The following is an 18,468-nucleotide window of genomic DNA, read 5'->3' as shown; positions in this document are numbered from 1 at the left end:
AGGTAAGGAGGGGGGGGGTACACACTATACTGTCAGGTAAGGAGGGGGGGGGTACACACTATACTGTCAGGTAAGGAGGGGGGGGTACACACTATACTGTCAGGTAAGGAGGGGGGGGTACACACTATACTGTCAGGTAAGGAGGGGGGGGGGGTACACACTATACTGTCAGGTAAGGAGGGGGGGGTACACACTATACTGTCAGGTAAGGAGGAGGGGGGGTACACACTATACTGTCAGGTAAGGAGGGGGGGGGGGGTACACACTATACTGTCAGGTAAGGGGGGGGGGGGGGGTACACACTATACTGTCAGGTAAGGAGGAGGGGGGGTACACACTATACTGTCAGGTAAGGAGGGGGGGGTACACACTATACTGTCAGGTAAGGAGGGGGGGGGGTACACACTATACTGTCAGGTAAGGAGGGGGGGGTACACACTAATGTCAGGTAAGGAGGGGGGGGGTACACACTATACTGTCAGGTAAGGAGGGGGGGGGTACACACTATACTGTCAGGTAAGGAGGGGGGGGGTACACACTATACTGTCAGGTAAGGAGGAGGGGGGTACACACTACTGTCAGGTAAGGAGGGGGGGGTACACACTACTGTCAGGTAAGGAGGGGGGGGGGTACACACTATACTGTCAGGTAAGGAGGAGGGGGGTACACACTACTGTCAGGTAAGGAGGGGGGGGTACACACTACTGTCAGGTAAGGAGGGGGGGGCACACTATACTGTCAGGTAAGGAGGAGGGGGGGTACACACTATACTGTCAGGTAAGGAGGGGGGGGTACACACTATACTGTCAGGTAAGGAGAGGGGGAGGCACACTATACTGTCAGGTAAGGAGGGGGGGTACACACTATACTGTCAGGTAAGGAGGGGGGGTACACATTATACTGTCAGGTAAGGAGGAGGGGGGGTACACACTATACTGTCAGGTAAGGAGGGGGGGGGTACACACTATACTGTCAGGTAAGGAGGGGGGGGGGTACACACTATACTGTCAGGTAAGGAGGGGGGGGGTACACACTATACTGTCAGGTAAGGAGGGGGGGGTACACACTATACTGTCAGGTAAGGAGGGGGGGGGTACACACTATACTGTCAGGTAAGGAGGGGGGGGGGGTACACACTATACTGTCAGGTAAGGAGGGGGGGGTACACACTATACTGTCAGGTAAGGAGGAGGGGGGGTACACACTATACTGTCAGGTAAGGAGGGGGGGGGGTACACACTATACTGTCAGGTAAGGGGGGGGGGGGGGTACACACTATACTGTCAGGTAAGGAGGAGGGGGGGTACACACTATACTGTCAGGTAAGGAGGGGGGGGTACACACTATACTGTCAGGTAAGGAGGGGGGGTACACACTATACTGTCAGGTAAGGAGGGGGGGGGGTACACACTATACTGTCAGGTAAGGAGGGGGGGGTACACACTACTGTCAGGTAAGGAGGGGGGGGTACACACTATACTGTCAGGTAAGGAGGGGGGGGTACACACTATACTGTCAGGTAAGGAGGGGGGGGGTACACACTATACTGTCAGGTAAGGAGGAGGGGGGTACACACTACTGTCAGGTAAGGAGGGGGGGGTACACACTACTGTCAGGTAAGGAGGGGGGGGTACACACTACTGTCAGGTAAGGAGGGGGGGGGGGTACACACTATACTGTCAGGTAAGGAGGAGGGGGGTACACACTACTGTCAGGTAAGGAGGGGGGGGTACACACTATACTGTCAGGTAAGGAGGGGGGGGCACACTATACTGTCAGGTAAGGAGGAGGGGGGGTACACACTATACTGTCAGGTAAGGAGGGGGGGGCACACTATACTGTCAGGTAAGGAGGAGGGGGGGTACACACCAAACTGTCAGGTAAGGAGGAGGGGGGGTACACACTACTGTCAGGTAAGGAGGGGGGGGGCACACTATGCTCTCAGGTAAGGAGGAGGGGGACTGTGTGGGGGGGGGGTACCAACTCTAAGTGTGTGTGTGTGTGTGTGTGTGTTCCAGGTTGTATCGTGTTTATGGGAAGAAGAACATCCGTCTGGAGTCGGTTCCTCTGAAGGCCTCGTCCCTGGACCCACGGTGAGTTCTGTTGTCATGGACAGTCTGTTTTAGCATGGACAGCCCCATGGAGGGCTTTACAGACTGACAATACTGTTGTCATGGAGATGGACAGCACCATGGAGGGCTTTACAGACTGACAATACTGTTGTCATGGAGATGGACAGCCCCATGGAGGGCTTTACAGACTGACAATACTGTTGGCATGGAGATGGACAGCACCATGGAGGGCTTTACAGACTGACAATACTGTTGTCATGGAGATGGACAGCACCATGGAGGGCTTTACAGACTGACAACACTGTCATGGAGATGGACAGTCTGTTTTATGGTTCCTATAGTTCTAATGTTCTGTGTTCCTGTAGTTCTAATGCTCTGTGTTCCTGTAGTTCTAATGCTCTGTGTTCCTGTAGTTCTAATGCTCTGTGTTCCTGTAGTTCTAATGTTCTGTGTTCCTGTAGTTCTGTAGTTCTAATGCTCTGTGTTCCTGTCGTTCTAATGCTCTGTCTTTCTGTAGTTCTAATGCTCTGTGTTTCTGTAGTTCTAATGCTCTGTGTTCCTGTAGTTGTAATGCTCTGTGTTCCTGTAGTTGTAATGCTATGTCTTTCTGTAGTTATAATGCTCTGTGTTTCTGTAGTTCTGTAGTTCTAATGCTCTGTGTTTCTGTAGTTCTAATGCTCTGTGTTCCTGTCGTTCTAATGCTCTGTCTTTCTGTAGTTCTAATGCTCTGTGTTTCTGTAGTTCTGTAGTTCTAATGCTCTGTGTTCCTGTAGTTCAAATATTGTGTTCCTGTAGTTCTAATGTTCTCTGTTCCTGTAGTTCTGTAGTTCTAATGCTCTGTCTTCCTGTAGGTTTGTCTTCCTGGTGGATACGGGTCTGGAGATTCTCATCTGGAGAGGAGCCAACGCTACTCTGGCCGGTACCACTAAGGCCCGGTAATTAATACCATCACTACTCTGGCCGGTACCACTAAGGCCCGGTAATTAATACATACCATCACTACTCTGGCCGGTACCACTAAGGCCCGGTAATTAATACATACCATCACTACTCTGGCCGGTACCACTAAGGCCCGGTAATTAATACCATCACTACTCTGGCCGGTACCACTAAGGCCCGGTAACTAACACACACCAACACTACTCTGGCCGGTACCACTAAGGCCCGGTAATTAATACATACCATCACTACTCTGGCCGGTACCACTAAGGCCCGGTAATTAATACCATCACTACTCTGGCCGGTACCACTAAGGCCCGGTAACTAACACACACCAACACTACTCTGGCTGGTACCTCTAAATCAAAAATCTAATCAAATGTATTTATAAAGCCCTTCTTACATCAGCTGATATCTCAAAGTGCTGTACAGAAACCCAGCCTAAAACCCCAAACAGCAAGCAATGCAGGTGTAGAAGCACGGTGGCTAGGAAAAACTCTCTAGAAAGGCCAAAACCTAGGAAGAAACCTAGAGAGTAACCAGGCTATGTGGGGTGGCCAGTACTCTTCTGGCTGTGCCAGGTGGAGATTATTAACCTAGAGAGGAACCAGACTCTGAGGGGTGGCCAGTCTTCTTCTGGCTGTGCCGGGTGGAAATTATAACAGAACATGGCCAAGATGTTCATAAATGACCAGCAGGGTCAAATAATCACAGTAGTTGTTGAGGGTGCAACAAGTCAGCACCTCAGGAGTAAATATTAGTTGGCTATTCATAGCTGATCATTCAGAGTATCTCTACCACTCCTGCTTTCTCTAGAGAGTTGAAAAAAGCAGGTCTGGGACAGGTAGCACGTCCGGTGAACAGGTCAGGGTTCCATAGCCGCAGGCAGAACAGTTGAAACTGGAGCAGCAGCACGGCCAGGTGGACTGGGGACAGCAAGGAGTCATCAGGCCAGGCAGTCCTGAGGCATGGTCCTAGGGCCCCGGTCCTCCGAGAGAGAAAGAAAGAGAGAGAGAATTTGAGAGAGCACACTTAAATTCACACAGGACACCGGATAAGACAGGAGAAATACTCCAGATATAACAGACTGACCCTAGCCCCCCGACACATAAAGTACTGCAGCATAAATACTGGAGGCTGAGACAGGAGGTGTCAGGAGACACTGTGGCCCCATCCGAGGACACCCCAGGACAGGGCCAAACAGGCAGGATATAACCCCACCCACTTTGCCAAAGCACAGCCCCCACACCACTAGAGGGATATCTTTAACCACCAACTTACCACAAAGATCTCTGCCACGGCACAACCTAAGTGGGGGCGCCAACCCAGACAGGAAGACCACGTCAGCGACTCAACCCAGTGACTCATGGAAGAGCACCAGTAAGCCAGTGAGTCAGCCCCTGTAATAGGGTTAGAGGCAGAGAATCCCAGTGGAAAGAGGGGAACCGGCCAGGCAGAGACAGCAAGGGCGGTTCGTTGCTCCAGAGCCTTTCCGTTCACTTTCACACTTCTGGGCCAGACTACACTCAAGCATATGACCCACTGAAGAGATGAGTCTTCAGTAAAGACTTAAAGGTTGAGACCGAGTTTGCGTCTCTCACATGGGTAGGCAGACCATTCTATATAAATGGAGCTCTATAGGAGAAAGCCCTGCCTCCAACTTTTTGCTTAGAAATTCTAGGGACAATTAGGAGGCCTGCGTCTTGTGACCGTAGCGTACGTGTAGGTATGTCCGGCAGGACCAAATCAGAGAGATAGGTAGGAGCAAGCCCATGTAATGTTTTGTAGGTTAGCAGTAAAACCTTGAAATCAGCCCTTGCTTTGACAGGAAGCCAGTGTAGAGAGGCTAGCACTGGAGTAATATGATCACATTTTTTGGTTCTAGTCAGGATTCTAGCAGCCGTATTTAGCACTAACTGAGGTTTATTTAGTGCTTTGTCCGGGTACTTGGAAAGTAGAGCATTGCAGTAGTCTAACCTACAAATAACAAAAGCATGGATACATTTTTCTGCATTTTTGGACAAAGTTTCAGATTTTTTTAATGTTACGTAGATGGAAAAAAGCTGTCCTTGAAACAGTCTTGATATGTTCTTCAAAAGAGAGATCAGGGTCCAGAGTAACGCTGAGGTCCTTCACAGTTTTATTTGAGACGACTGTACAACCATCAAGATTAATTGTCAGAATCAACAGAAAATATTTTTGTTTCTTGGGACCTAGAACAAGCATCTCTGTTTTGTCCGAGTTTAAAAGTAGAAAGTTTGCAGATGCAGAGCCTCGGTCTGATGCCATTAAAATGTAATTTACCACCTTCACAAGTGCCGTCTCAGTGCTATGATGGGGTCTAAAACCAGACTGAAGCATTTCGTATACATTGTTTGTCTTCAGGAAGGCAGTGAGTTGCTGCGCAACAGCTTTTTCTAAAATGTTTGAGAGGAATGAAAGATTTGATATAGGCCGATTTAGTTTTAAAAATATTATCTGGGTCAAGGTTTGGCTTTTTTCATTCGTCCGCCGAGTCGGGGGGGGGGGGGCGGCGTCCGCTGAGTCGGGGGGGGGGGGGGCGGCGTCCGCTGAGTCGGGGGGGGGGGGGGGGGGCGGCGTCCGCTGAGTCGGGGGGGGGGGGGGCGGCGTCCGCTGAGTCGGGGGGGGGCGGCGTCCGCTGAGTCGGGGGGGGGCGGCGTCCGCTGAGTCGGGGGGGCGGCGCTGTTGAATGTACAGTTCTAAACACCTCACTCTGGCGTTTTTGAATTTAAACTTTATTTACACAATTGGCACAGCGTCATCTTGTCCTTGGCAGTCGTTGTAGATGAGAATTAGATCTCCCAATTGGCACAGCGTCATCTGGGCTTGGCAGTCATTGTAGATGAGAATTAGATCTCCCAATTGGCACAGCGTCATCTGGGCTTGGCAGTCATTGTAGATAAGAATTAGATCTTTTTACCTTTATTTAACTAGGCAAGTCAGTTAAGAAGAAATTCTTATTTACAATGACGGTCCACCGGGGAACAGTGTGTTAACTGCCTTGTTCAGGGGCAGGACGACAGCCTACCGGGGAACAGTGGGTTAACTGCCTTGTTCAGGGGAACAGTGGGTTAACTGCCTTGTTCAGGGGCAGGACGACAGCCTACCGGGGAACAGTGGGTTAACTGCCTTGTTCAGGGGAACAGTGGGTTAACTGCCTTGTTCAGGGGCAGGACGACAGCCTACCGGGGAACAGTGGGTTAACTGCCTTGTTCAGGGGCAGGACGACAGCCTACCGGGGAACAGTGGGTTAACTGCCTTGTTCAGGGGAACAGTGGGTTAACTGCCTTGTTCAGGGGAACAGTGGGTTAACTGCCTTGTTCAGTGGAACAGTGGGTTAACTGCCTTGTTCAGGGGAACAGTGGGTTAGCTGCCTTGTTCAGGGGAACAGGGGGTTAACTGCCTTGTTCAGGGGAACAGTGGGTTAACTGCCTTGTTCAGGGGAACAGGGGGTTAACTGCCTTGTTCAGGGGAACAGGGGGTTAACTGCCTTGTTCAGGGGAACAGGGGGTTAACTGCCTTGTTCAGGGGAACAGTGGGTTAACTGCCTTGTTCAGGGGAACAGGGGGTTAACTGCCTTGTTCAGGGGAACAGGGGGTTAACTGCCTTGTTCAGGGGAACAGGGGGTTAACTGCCTTGTTCAGGGGAACAGGGGGTTAACTGCCTTGTTCAGGGGAACAGGGGGTTAACTGCCTTGTTCAGGGGAACAGTGGGTTAACTGCCTTGTTCAGGGGAACAGGGGGTTAACTGCCTTGTTCAGGGGAACAGTGGGTTAACTGCCTTGTTCAGGGGAACAGTGGGTTAACTGCCTTGTTCAGGGGAACAGTGGGTTAACTGCCTTGTTCAGGGGAACAGTGGGTTAACTGCCTTGTTCAGGGGAACAGTGGGTTAACTGCCTTGTTCAGGGGAACAGTGGGTTAACTGCCTTGTTCAGGGGAACAGTGGGTTAACTGCCTTGTTCAGGTGCATCTTGCAACCCTTTGGTTACAAGTCCAATGCTCTAACCACTAGGATACCTACCTGCTACCTGGTGTGTGTGTTCGTGTGTGCCTGCCCATGAATGTCTCTGACTGTGTGTGTGTGTGTGTGTGTGTGTGTGTGTGTGTAGGCTGTTTGCAGAGAAGATCAATAAGAACGAGCGTAAGGGGAAGGCAGAGATCACCACCCTGCAGCAGAGTCAGGAACCTCCTAACTTCTGGGAGGTGCTGGGAGGACAACCTGAAGAGATACGCAAACACGTCCCTGATGACTTCACACCCGTGCGACCCAAACTATACAAGGTACCCTCTGACCCCTGACCTCTAATCAGACACGTCCCTGATGACTTCACACCCGTGCGACCCAAACTATACAAGGTACCCCCTGACCTCTGACCCCTGACCTCTAATCAGACACGTCCCTGATGACTTCACACCCGTACGACCCAAACTATACAAGGTACCCTCTGACCCCTGACCTCTAATCAGACACGTCCCTGATGACTTCACACCCGTACGACCCAAACTATACAAGGTACCCCCTGACCTCTGACCCCTGACCTCTAATCAGACACGTCCCTGATGACTTCACACCCGTACGACCCAAACTATACAAGGTACCCCCTGACCTCTGACCCCTGACCTCTAATCAGACACGTCCCTGATGACTTCACACCCGTACGACCCAAACTATACAAGGTACCCTCTGACCCCTGACCTCTAATCAGACACGTCCCTGATGACTTCACACCCGTACGACCCAAACTATACAAGGTACCCTCTGACCTCTAATCAGACACGTCCCTGATGACTTCACACCCGTACGACCCAAACTATACAAGGTACCCCCTGACCTCTGACCCCTGACCTCTAATCAGACACGTCCCTGATGACTTCACACCCGTACGACCCAAACTATACAAGGTACCCTCTGACCCCTGACCCCTAATCAGACACGTCCCTGATGACTTCACACCCATACGACTCAAACTATACGACCCCTGACATCTAATTATTTCGTTGGGTCTGGGCTAATGTTGTCTAGGTGGGTCTGGGCTAATGTTGTTGTCTAGGTGGGTCTGTGTCTGGGCTAATGTTGTCTAGGTGGGTCTGTGTCAGGGCTAATGTTGTCTAGGTGGGTCTGTGTCTGGGCTAATGTTGTCTAGGTGGGTCTGGGCTAATGTTGTTGTCTAGGTGTGTCTGGGCTAATGTTGTCTAGGTGGGTCTGGGCTAATGTTGTTGTTTAGGTGGGTCTGTGTCTGGGCTAATGTCGTTGTCTAGGTGGGTCTGGGCTAATGTTGTTGTTGTTTAGGTGGGTCTGTGTCTGGGCTAATGTTGTTGTCTAGGTGGGTCTGGGCTAATGTTGTTGTTGTCTAGGTAGGTCTGGGATAATGTTGTCTAGGTGGGTCTGGGTCTGGGCTAATGTTGTTGTCTAGGTGGGTCTGGGCTAATGTTGTTGTTGTCTAGGTGGGTCTGGGCTAATGTTGTTGTTGTCTAGGTGGGTCTGTGTCTGGGCTAATGTTGTTGTCTAGGTGGGTCTGGGCTAATGTTGTTGTCTAGGTGGGTCTGTGTCTGGGCTAATGTTGTTGTCTAGGTGGGTCTGGGCTAATGTTGTTGTCTAGGTGGGTCTGTGTCTGGGCTAATGTTGTTGTCTAGGTGGGTCTGGGCTAATGTTGTTGTTGTCTAGGTAGGTCTGGGCTAATGTCGTTGTCTAGGTGGGTCTGGGCTAATGTTGTTGTTGTCTAGGTGGGTCTGGGCTAATGTTGTTGTTGTCTAGGTGGGTCTGTGTCTGGGCTAATGTTGTTGTCTAGGTGGGTCTGGGCTAATGTTGTTGTTGTTTAGGTGGGTCTGGGATAATGTTGTTGTCTAGGTGGGTCTGGGCTAATGTTGTTGTTGTTTAGGTGGGTCTGTGTCTGGGCTAATGTTGTTGTCTAGGTGGGTCTGGGCTAATGTTGTTGTTGTTTAGGTGGGTCTGGGATAATGTTGTTGTTTAGGTGGGTCTGGGTCTGGGCTAATGTTGTTGTTGTTTAGGTGGGTCTGGGATAATGTTGTTGTATAGGTGGGTCTGGGTCTGGGCTAATGTTGTTGTTGTCTAGGTGGGTCTGGGCTAATGTTGTTGTTGTTTAGGTGGGTCTGGGTCTGGGCTAATGTTGTTGTTGTCTAGGTGGGTCTGGGTCTGGGCTAATGTTGTTGTTGTCTAGGTGGGTCTGGGTCTGGGCTAATGTTGTTGTTGTTTAGGTGGGTCTGGGTCTGGGCTAATGTTGTTGTTGTCTAGGTGGGTCTGGGTCTGGGCTAATGTTGTTGTTGTCTAGGTGGGTCTGGGTCTGGGCTAATGTAGTTGTTGTCTAGGTGGGTCTGGGCTAATGTTGTTGTTGTTTAGGTGGGTCTGGGTCTGGGCTAATGTTGTTGTTGTTTAGGTGGGTCTGGGTCTGGGCTAATGTTGTTGTTGTCTAGGTGGGTCTGGGTCTGGGCTAATGTTGTTGTTGTCTAGGTGGGTCTGGGTCTGGGCTAATGTTGTTGTTGTCTAGGTGGGTCTGGGCTAATGTTGTTGTTGTCTAGGTGGGTCTGGGTCTGGGCTAATGTTGTTGTTGTCTAGGTGGGTCTGGGTCTGGGCTAATGTTGTTGTTGTTTAGGTGGGTTTGGGCTAATGTTGTCTAGGTGGGTCTGGGCTAATGTTGTTGTCTAGGTGGGTCTGTGTCTGGGCTAATGTTGTTGTCTAGGTGGGTCTGGGCTAATGTTGTTGTTGTTTAGGTGGGTCTGGGCTAATGTTGTCTAGGTGGGTCTGGGCTAATGTTGTTGTCTAGGTGGGTCTGGGTCTGGGATAATGTTGTTGTTGTTTAGGTGGGTCTGTGTCTGGGCTAATGTTGTTGTCTAGGTGGGTCTGGGATAATGTTGTTGTTGTTTAGGTGGGTCTGTGTCTGGGCTAATGTTGTTGTCTAGGTGGGTCTGGGATAATGTTGTTGTTGTCTAGGTGGGTCTGGGTCTGGGCTAATGTTGTTGTTGTCTAGGTGGGTCTGGGCTAATGTTGTTGTTGTTTAGGTGGGTCTGTGTCTGGGCTAATGTTGTTGTTGTCTAGGTGGGTCTGGGCTAATGTTGTTGTTGTCTAGGTGGGTCTGGGCTAATGTTGTTGTTGTCTAGGTGGGTCTGGGCTAATGTTGTTGTTGTTTAGGTGGGTCTGTGTCTGGGCTAATGTTGTTGTTGTCTAGGTGGGTCTGGGCTAATGTTGTTGTTGTCTAGGTGGGTCTGTGTCTGGGCTAATGTTGTTGTCTAGGTGGGTCTGGGCTAATGTTGTTGTTGTTTAGGTGGGTCTGGGTCTGGGATATCTGGAGCTCCCTCAAATCAACTACAAGCTGTCAGTGGAACACAAAGAGAAGGTCAAACTGGACAAACTGCCGGAACTACGACTGGTAACTATGGTGTAACTATGGGGTAACTATGGGGTAACTATGGGGGAGTTAAACTGTGTAACCTGTTCTGTTATAATCAGTCTCTGTCTGTCTGTGTCTCTAGCTCCAGACCCTGCTGGACACTAAGGGAGTGTACATCCTGGACTGTCTGTCTGATGTGTTTATCTGGATCGGGAGGAAGTCTCCTCGTCTGGTGAGAGCAGCCGCCCTGAAGCTAGGACAGGAAGTCTGCACTATGCTGCACCGCCCCAAACACGCTACTGTTACCAGGAACCTGGAGGGGACAGAGTGTCAGGTAGGCAGATACCCTCCTGGAGGTTTTAACTCCTGCCCTGTTCCTGGAGAGAGACCCTCCTGTAGGTTTGAACTCCTACCCTGTTCCTGGAGAGAGACCCTCCTGTAGGTTTTAACTCCTACCCTGTTCCTGGAGAGAAACCCTCCTGGAGGTTTTAACTCCTACCCTGTTCCTGGAGAGAGACCCTCCTGTAGGTTTTAACTCCTACCCTGTTCCTGGAGAGAAACCCTCCTGTAGGTTTTAACTCCTACCCTGTTCCTGGAGAGAAACCCTCCTGGAGGTTTTAACTCCTACCCTGTTCCTGGAGAGAAACCCTCCTGTAGGTTTTAACTCCTACCCTGTTCCTGGAGACATACCCTCCTGTTGGTTTTAACTCCTACCCTGTTCCTGGAGAGAAACCCTCCTGTAGGTTTTCACTCCAACCCTGTTTCTGGAGAGAAACCCTCCTGGAAGTTTTAACTCCTACCCTGTTCCTGGAGAGAGAAACCCTCCTGTAGGTTTTAATTCCTACCCTGTTCCTGGAGACATACCCTCCTGTAGGTTTTAACTCTTACCCTGTTCCTGGAGAGAGAACCTCCTGTAGGTTTTCACTCCAACCCTGTTCCTGGAGAGAAACCCTCCTGTAGGTTTTCACTCCAACCCTGTTCCTGGAGAGAAACCCTCCTGTAGGTTTTAACTCCTACCCTGTTCCTGGAGACCTTCCTGGAGGTTTTAACTCCTACCCTGTTCCTGGAGAGAGACCCTCCTGGAGGTTTTAACTCCTACCCTGTTCCTGGAGAGATACCCTCCTGGAGGTTTTAACTCCTACCCTGTTCCTGGAGAGAAACCCTCCTGGAGGTTTTAACTCCTACCCTGTTCCTGGAGAGATACCCTCCTGGAGGTTTTAACTCCTACCCTGTTCCTGGAGAGAAACCCTCCTGGAGGTTTTAACTCCTATCCTGTTCCTGGAGAGAAACCCTCCTGGAGGTTTTAACTCCTACCCTGTTCCTGGAGAGAAACCCTCCTGGAGGTTTTAACTCCTACCCTGTTCCTGGAAAGAGACCCTCCTGGAGGTTTTAACTCCTACCCTGTTCCTGGAAAGAGACCCTCCTGGAGGTTTTAACTCCTACCCTGTTCCTGGAAAGAGACCCTCCTGGAGGTTTTAACTCCTACCCTGTTCCTGGAAAGAGACCCTCCTGTAGGTTTTAACTCCTACCCTGTTCCTGGAAAGAGACCATCCTGTAGGTTTTAACTCCTACCCTGTTCCTGGAAAGAGACCCTCCTGTAGGTTTTAACTCCTACCCTGTTCCTGGAGAGAAACCCTCCTGGAGGTTTTAACACCCTACCCTGTTCCTGGAGAGAAACCCTCCTGGAGGTTTTAACTCCTACCCTGTTCCTGGAGAGAAACCCTCCTGGAGGTTTTAACAGTTGCAGTTTTACTTTAGTGCCTTGTTGCAAACAGGAGGTTTTGAATATTTGTATGAGGTAGACATTGTGTGTGTGGGGTACAGAGATGAGGTAATCATTGTGTGTGTGGGGTACAGAGATGAGGTAGACATTGTATGTGTTGGGGTACAGAGATGAGGTAGTCATTGTATGTGTTGGGGTACAGAGATGAGGTAGTCATTGTAGGTGTGGGGTACAGAGATGAGGTAGACATTGTATGTGTTGGGGTACAGAGATGAGGTAATCATTGTAGGTGTGGGGTACAGAGATGAGGTAGTCATTGTAGGTGTGGGGTACAGAGATGAGGTAGACATTGTATGTGTGGGGTACAGAGATAAGGTAATCATTGTAGGTGTGGGGTACAGAGATGAGGTAGTCATTGTAGGTGTGGGGTACAGAGATGAGGTAGTCATTGTAGGTGTGGGGTACAGAGATGAGGTAATCATTGTAGGTGTGGGGTACAGAGATGAGGTAGTCATTGTAGGTGTGGGGTACAGAGATGAGGTAGACATTGTGTGTGTGGGGTACAGAGATGAGGTAATCATTGTGTGTGTGGGGTACAGAGATGAGGTAGACATTGTATGTGTGGGGTACAGAGATGAGGTAATCATTGTAGGTGTGGGGTACAGAGATGAGGTAGTCATTGTATGTGTGGGGTACAGAGATGAGGTAATCATTGTAGGTGTGGGGTACAGAGATGAGGTAGACATTGTATGTGTGGGGTACAGAGATGAGGTAGACATTGTATGTGTGGGGTACAGAGATGAGGTAGTCATTGTATGTGTGGGGTACAGAGATGAGGTAATCATTGTAGGTGTGGGGTACAGAGATGAGGTAGTCATTGTAGGTGTGGGGTACAGAGATGAGGTAGACATTGTGTGTGTGGGGTACAGAGATGAGGTAATCATTGTGTGTGTGGGGTACAGAGATGAGGTAGACATTGTATGTGTGGGGTACAGAGATGAGGTAATCATTGTAGGTGTGGGGTACAGAGATGAGGTAGTCATTGTATGTGTGGGGTACAGAGATGAGGTAATCATTGTAGGTGTGGGGTACAGAGATGAGGTAGTCATTGTATGTGTGGGGTACAGAGATGAGGTAATCATTGTAGGTGTGGGGTACAGAGATGAGGTAGTCATTGTATGTGTGGGGTACAGAGATGAGGTAATCATTGTAGGTGTGGGGTACAGAGATGAGGTAGACATTGTATGTGTGGGGTACAGAGATGAGGTAATCATTGTAGGTGTGGGGTACAGAGATGAGGTAGACATTCAAAAATCATGTTAAACACTATATATATATATATATATATATATATATATACACATTATTATTGCACACAGAGTGAGTCCATGCATCAACAAAGCCCTTTTCTTGTGGCTGAGACCCCGTTAACGGGATCGATATGACAACAGCCAGTGAAAGTGCAGGGAGCCAAATTCAAAACAACAGAAATCTCATAATTAACATTCCTCAAACATACATGTATCTTATACCGTTTTAAAGGTAGTCTTGTTGTTAATCCCACCACAGTGTCCGATTTCAAATGTGCTTTACAGCGAAAGCACACCAAACGATTATGTTAGGTCACCACCAAGCCACAGAATGAATAAACAGCCATTTTTCCAGCCAAAGAGAGGAGTCACAAAAAGCACAAATGGCGATAAAATTAACCTTTGATCTTCATCAGATGACACTCATAGGACTTCATGTTACACAATACATGTTTGTTTTAATTGATAAAATGCATATTTATATTTTGCATAGCCACATCGATTCAACAGAAATACTCATCATAAATGTAGATGATAATGCAAGTTATACACATGGAATTATAGATTTACTTCTCCTTAATGCAACCGCTGTGTCAGATTTCAAAAAAACTTTACGGAAAAAGCACACCATGCAATAATCTGAGACGGCGCTCAGAGAGAAATTAAATTAGCCGCAATGTTGGAGTCAACAGAAATCAGAAATTTCATGATAAATATTCCCTTACCTTTGATGATCTTCATCAGAATGCACTCCCAGGAATCCTAGTTCCACAATAAATGCTTGATTTGTTCGATAATGTCCATTATTTATGTCCAAGTAGCTACTTTTGTTTGCGCGTTAGGTAAATAAATCCAAACGCTCGTGGAGGTCGAGCATAACTTCGGACAAAAAGTTATATTACAGGTCGAAGAAACATTTCAAACTAAGTATAGAATCAATCATTAGGATGTTTTTATCATAAATCTTCGATAAAGTTCCAACCGGAGTATTCCTTTGTAGATGGAGCAATGGAAGAAGGTCGCTCTCATATGGATTGTGCGTGACCAGGAAATGGCTCTCTGCCAGTATTCTGACCCATTCAGCTCTTATTCAGTCCCACAACACAGTAGAAGCCTCATTCAAGTTTCTAAAGATGGTTGACATCTAGTGGAAGCCCTAGGAAGTGCAACTTCATCCATATCCTAATGTGAATACAATAGGGCCTGGGTTGAAAATATACCATACTTGGCAAGGGGTCAAATGACTTGGCAAGGGGTCAAATGACTTGGCCAATGGTCAAATGACTTGGCCAGGGGTCAAATGACTTGGCCAGGGGTCAAATGACTTGGCCAGGGTTCAAATTACTTGACAAGAGCAAGAGAAATACTTAACAAGAGTTGACATGACGTTATAACTCCCCTCCCTTTTCCAAGTGTTTAAGTTTAACAACTGGAAGGATGTCCTAAAGGTGGACTACATACTAACCCTCTCTCTCTCTCTCTCTGTCTCTCTCTCTCTCTCTCTCTCTCTCTCTCTCTCTCTCTCTCCCTCTCTGTCTCTCTCTCTCTCCCTCTCTCCCTCTCTCCCTCTCTCTCTCTGTCTCTCGGTCTCTGTGTCTCTCTCTGTCTCTCTCTGTCTCTCTTTCTGTGTCTCTCTCTGTCTCTCCCTCTCCGTGTCTCTCTCTCTCTCCCTCTCTGTGTCTCTCTGTCTCTCTCTCTGTCTCTCTCTCTGTCAATCCCTCTCTGTCTCTCTCTCTGTCTCTCGGTCTCTGTGTCTCTCTCTGTCTCTACCTCTCTGTGTCTCTCTGTCTCTCGGTCTCTGTCTCTTTCTCCAGGTGTTTAAGTCTAAGTTTCAGAACTGGGATGATGTCCTGAAGGTGGACTACACCAGAGCAGCTGAGAGTGTAGAGCAACAGCAAGGATTACAGGGGAAGGTGAGTAACACAACCTGTTGTGTAGGGGTGTATGCTAGCTAGCTACAGGGGAAGGTGAGTAACACGACCTGTTGTGTAGGGGTGTATGCTAGCTAGCTACAGGGGAAGGTGAGTAACACGACCTGTTGTGTAGGGGTGTATGCTAGCTATCAACTAGCTTGGTGTAGGGGTGTATGCTAGCTAGCTACAGAGGAAGGTGAGTAACACGACCTGTTGTGTAGGGGTGTATGCTAGCTATCAACTAGCTTGGTGTAGGGGTGTATGCTAGCTAGCTACAGGGGAAGGTGAGTAACACGACCTGTTGTGTAGGGGTGTATGCTAGCTATCAACTAGCTTGGTGTAGGGGTGTATGCTAGCTAGCTACAGAGGAAGGTGAGTAACACAACCTGTTGTGTAGGGGTGTATGCTAGCTATCAACTAGCTTGGTGTAGGGGTGTATGCTAGCTAGCTACAGGGGAAGGTGAGTAACACGACCTGTTGTGTAGGGGTGTATGCTAGCTATCAACTAGCTTGGTGTAGGGGTGTATGTTAGCTAGCTAGCGCCCTCTATCAACTAGCTTGGTGTAGGGCGGTATGCTAGCTAGCTCCCTCTATCAAACTAGCTTGGTGTAGGGGGGTATGCTAGCTAGTGTTAGGGTTGCGTCAATTCGAATCTGGTATCAGGATAAATATGACATCGAGTCACCGATTGTATACTATGTATTTTTTATTAGCTAAGCAATAAGTGGTAAATGCAATTTTTGCATATACGGTCTCTCTGTCCCGCCTCGCAGGGCAAACAGAGAACTCACTTGTTCTTGACAAAGATATTATAAATATACTCTGTAAGAAATAGTTCCTGCTTCCGAGCCGGCCTGTCAGAGTAGAGACTGGGCGTGGTTTAGACTCACCCAGCCTATCGTTGATTGTTGTCATACGAGCTGGTACCAGTCTGTGGTTTGCTACACTACGTTCTGCATGCGTCCGTTTTTATGTTATTCTGTATTTTTCCATCATGAGAAAGGCCCATGGCCCTGAAACTGTTATCAATGTTTCAAGTCAGCTATGTTGCATAACACATACATACATACATACATCCACATAAGCCAACAGCAGATAATATTCAATCACATATATGGTAACGGGCTATAGTGCATAACACAGAATCCTCATACTAGCTCCCTCTATCAACTAGCTTGGTGTAGGGGGGGTATGCTAGCTAGCTCCCTCTAGCAACTAGCTTGGTGTAGGGGGGTATGCTAGCTAGCTCCCTCTATCAACTTGCTTGGTGTATGGGGGTGTGCTAGCTAGCTCCCTCTAGCAACTAGCTTGGTGTAGGGGGGGTATGCTAGTTAGCGCCCTCTAGCAACTAGCTTGGTGTAGCTCTTCTAATGATCCTTTACTTTGCTACTTGACCTTTAACCCTGACCCCTAACTCTTACCCTTCCATCTGTGAATAACTCCTGACCATTAACCCTGACCCCAACTCTAACCCTTCCATCTGTGAATAACTCCTGACCATTAACCCTGACCCCAACTCTAACCCTTCCATCTGTGAATAACTCTTGACCTTTAACCCTGACCCCTAACTCTAACCCTGCCATCTGCTGTCCTGGAACTGTGTTTGACTCAGGACCTTAACTCCTGACCTTTAACCCTGACCCCTAACTCTAACCCTGGAATTCCCCAGGGCAGCTATCTAGGCCCCTTACTGGTAGAATTAGGAATTCCCCAGGGCAGCTGTCTAGGCCCCTTACTGGTAGAATTAGGAATTCCCCAGGGCAGGTGTCTAGGCCCCTTACTGGTGGAATTAGGAATTCCCCAGGGCAGGTGTCTAGGCCCCTTACTGGTAGAATTAGGAATTCCCCAGGGCAGCTTTCTTGGCCCCTTTGACTTGTTTCAATCTTTGCTAATGACCTGCCACTGGCTTTGAGGAAAGCCCTTTAGTACCATGCAGACAGGGACCTTCCTCATGTTTGGATCCTGTTTTTGGACTTGATTGGTGGATTCAAATTAAGTCTTTAAAATGTGTGACCTGTCTTGTCTGTGTCAGGTCAAGAAGGATGCTGAGAAGAAAGACGAGATGAAGGCTGACCTCACCGCCCTCTTCCTCCCCAGACAACCCCCCATGGTCCTCACTGAGGTAAACAGCCCTCTTCCTCCCCAGACAACCCCCCATGGTCCTCACTGAGGTAAACAGCCCTCTTCCTCCCCAGACAACCCCCCATGGTCCTCACTGAGGTAAACAGCCCTCTTCCTCCCCAGACAACCCCCCATGGTCCTCACTGAGGTAAACAGCCCTCTTCCTCCCCAGACAACCCCCCATGGTCCTCACTGAGGTAAACAGCCCTCTTCCTCTGACAACCCCCCATGGTCCTCACTGAGGTAAACAGCCCTCTTCCTCCCCAGACGACCCCCCCGATGGTCCTCACTGAGGTAAACAGCCCTCTTCCTCCCCAGACAACCCCCATGGTCCTCACTGAGGTAAACAGCTCTCTTCCTCCCCAGGCAACCCCCCATGGTCCTCACTGAGGTAAACAGCTCTCTTCCTCCCCAGACAACCCCCCATGGTCCTCACTGAGGTAAACAGCTCTCTTCCTCCCCAGACAACCCCCCATGGTCCTCACTGAGGTAAACAGCCTTCTTCCTCCCCAGACAACCCCCCCATGGTCCTCACTGAGGTAAACAGCCCTCTTCCTCCCCAGACAACCCCCCATGGCCCTCACTGAGGTAAACAGCCCTCTTCATCCCCAGACAACCCCCCATGGTCCTCACTGAGGTAAACAGCCCTCTTCCTCCCCAGACAACCCCCCATGGTCCTCACTGAGGTAAACAGCCCTCTTCATCCCCAGACAACCCCCCATGGTCCTCACTGAGGTAAACAGCTCTCTTCCTCCCCAGACAACCCCCCATGGTCCTCACTGAGGTAAACAGCTCTCTTCCTCCCCAGACAACCCCCCATGGTCCTCACTGAGGTAAACAGCTCTCTTCCTCCCCAGACAACCCCCCATGGTCCTCACTGAGGTAAACAGCCCTCTTCCTCCCCAGACAACCCCCCATGGTCCTCACTGAGGTAAACAGGCCACTTCCTCTGACAACCCCCCATGGTCCTCACTGAGGTAAACACCTCACCGCCCTCTTCCTCCCCAGACAACCCCCCATGGTC

At 49.3% G+C, this 18,468-nt stretch overlaps 1 protein-coding gene across 1 annotated transcript in view; it reads left to right on the top strand.

Moving 5' to 3' along the window:
• The window catches only part of LOC110513976 (protein flightless-1 homolog), a 59,788-nt gene that overhangs the window by 22,949 nt on the left and 18,371 nt on the right, over positions 1–18,468 (top strand). Inside the window, exons 17-23 of the mRNA XM_036972285.1 lie at positions 2,019–2,093; positions 2,924–3,007; positions 7,141–7,312; positions 10,312–10,416; positions 10,520–10,711; positions 15,225–15,323; positions 17,356–17,445. Coding sequence (XP_036828180.1) covers positions 2,019–2,093; positions 2,924–3,007; positions 7,141–7,312; positions 10,312–10,416; positions 10,520–10,711; positions 15,225–15,323; positions 17,356–17,445 — 817 coding nt within the window. The remainder of the gene's footprint in view (positions 1–2,018; positions 2,094–2,923; positions 3,008–7,140; positions 7,313–10,311; positions 10,417–10,519; positions 10,712–15,224; positions 15,324–17,355; positions 17,446–18,468) is intronic.

Source organism: Oncorhynchus mykiss, unplaced genomic scaffold (genome assembly GCF_013265735.2).
Source record: "Oncorhynchus mykiss isolate Arlee unplaced genomic scaffold, USDA_OmykA_1.1 un_scaffold_130, whole genome shotgun sequence".
In the NCBI taxonomy this organism is placed as follows: domain Eukaryota; kingdom Metazoa; phylum Chordata; class Actinopteri; order Salmoniformes; family Salmonidae; genus Oncorhynchus; species Oncorhynchus mykiss.
The sequence above is the reverse complement of the archived record's forward strand: the minus strand, read 5'-3'. Positions and strand labels throughout refer to the sequence as shown.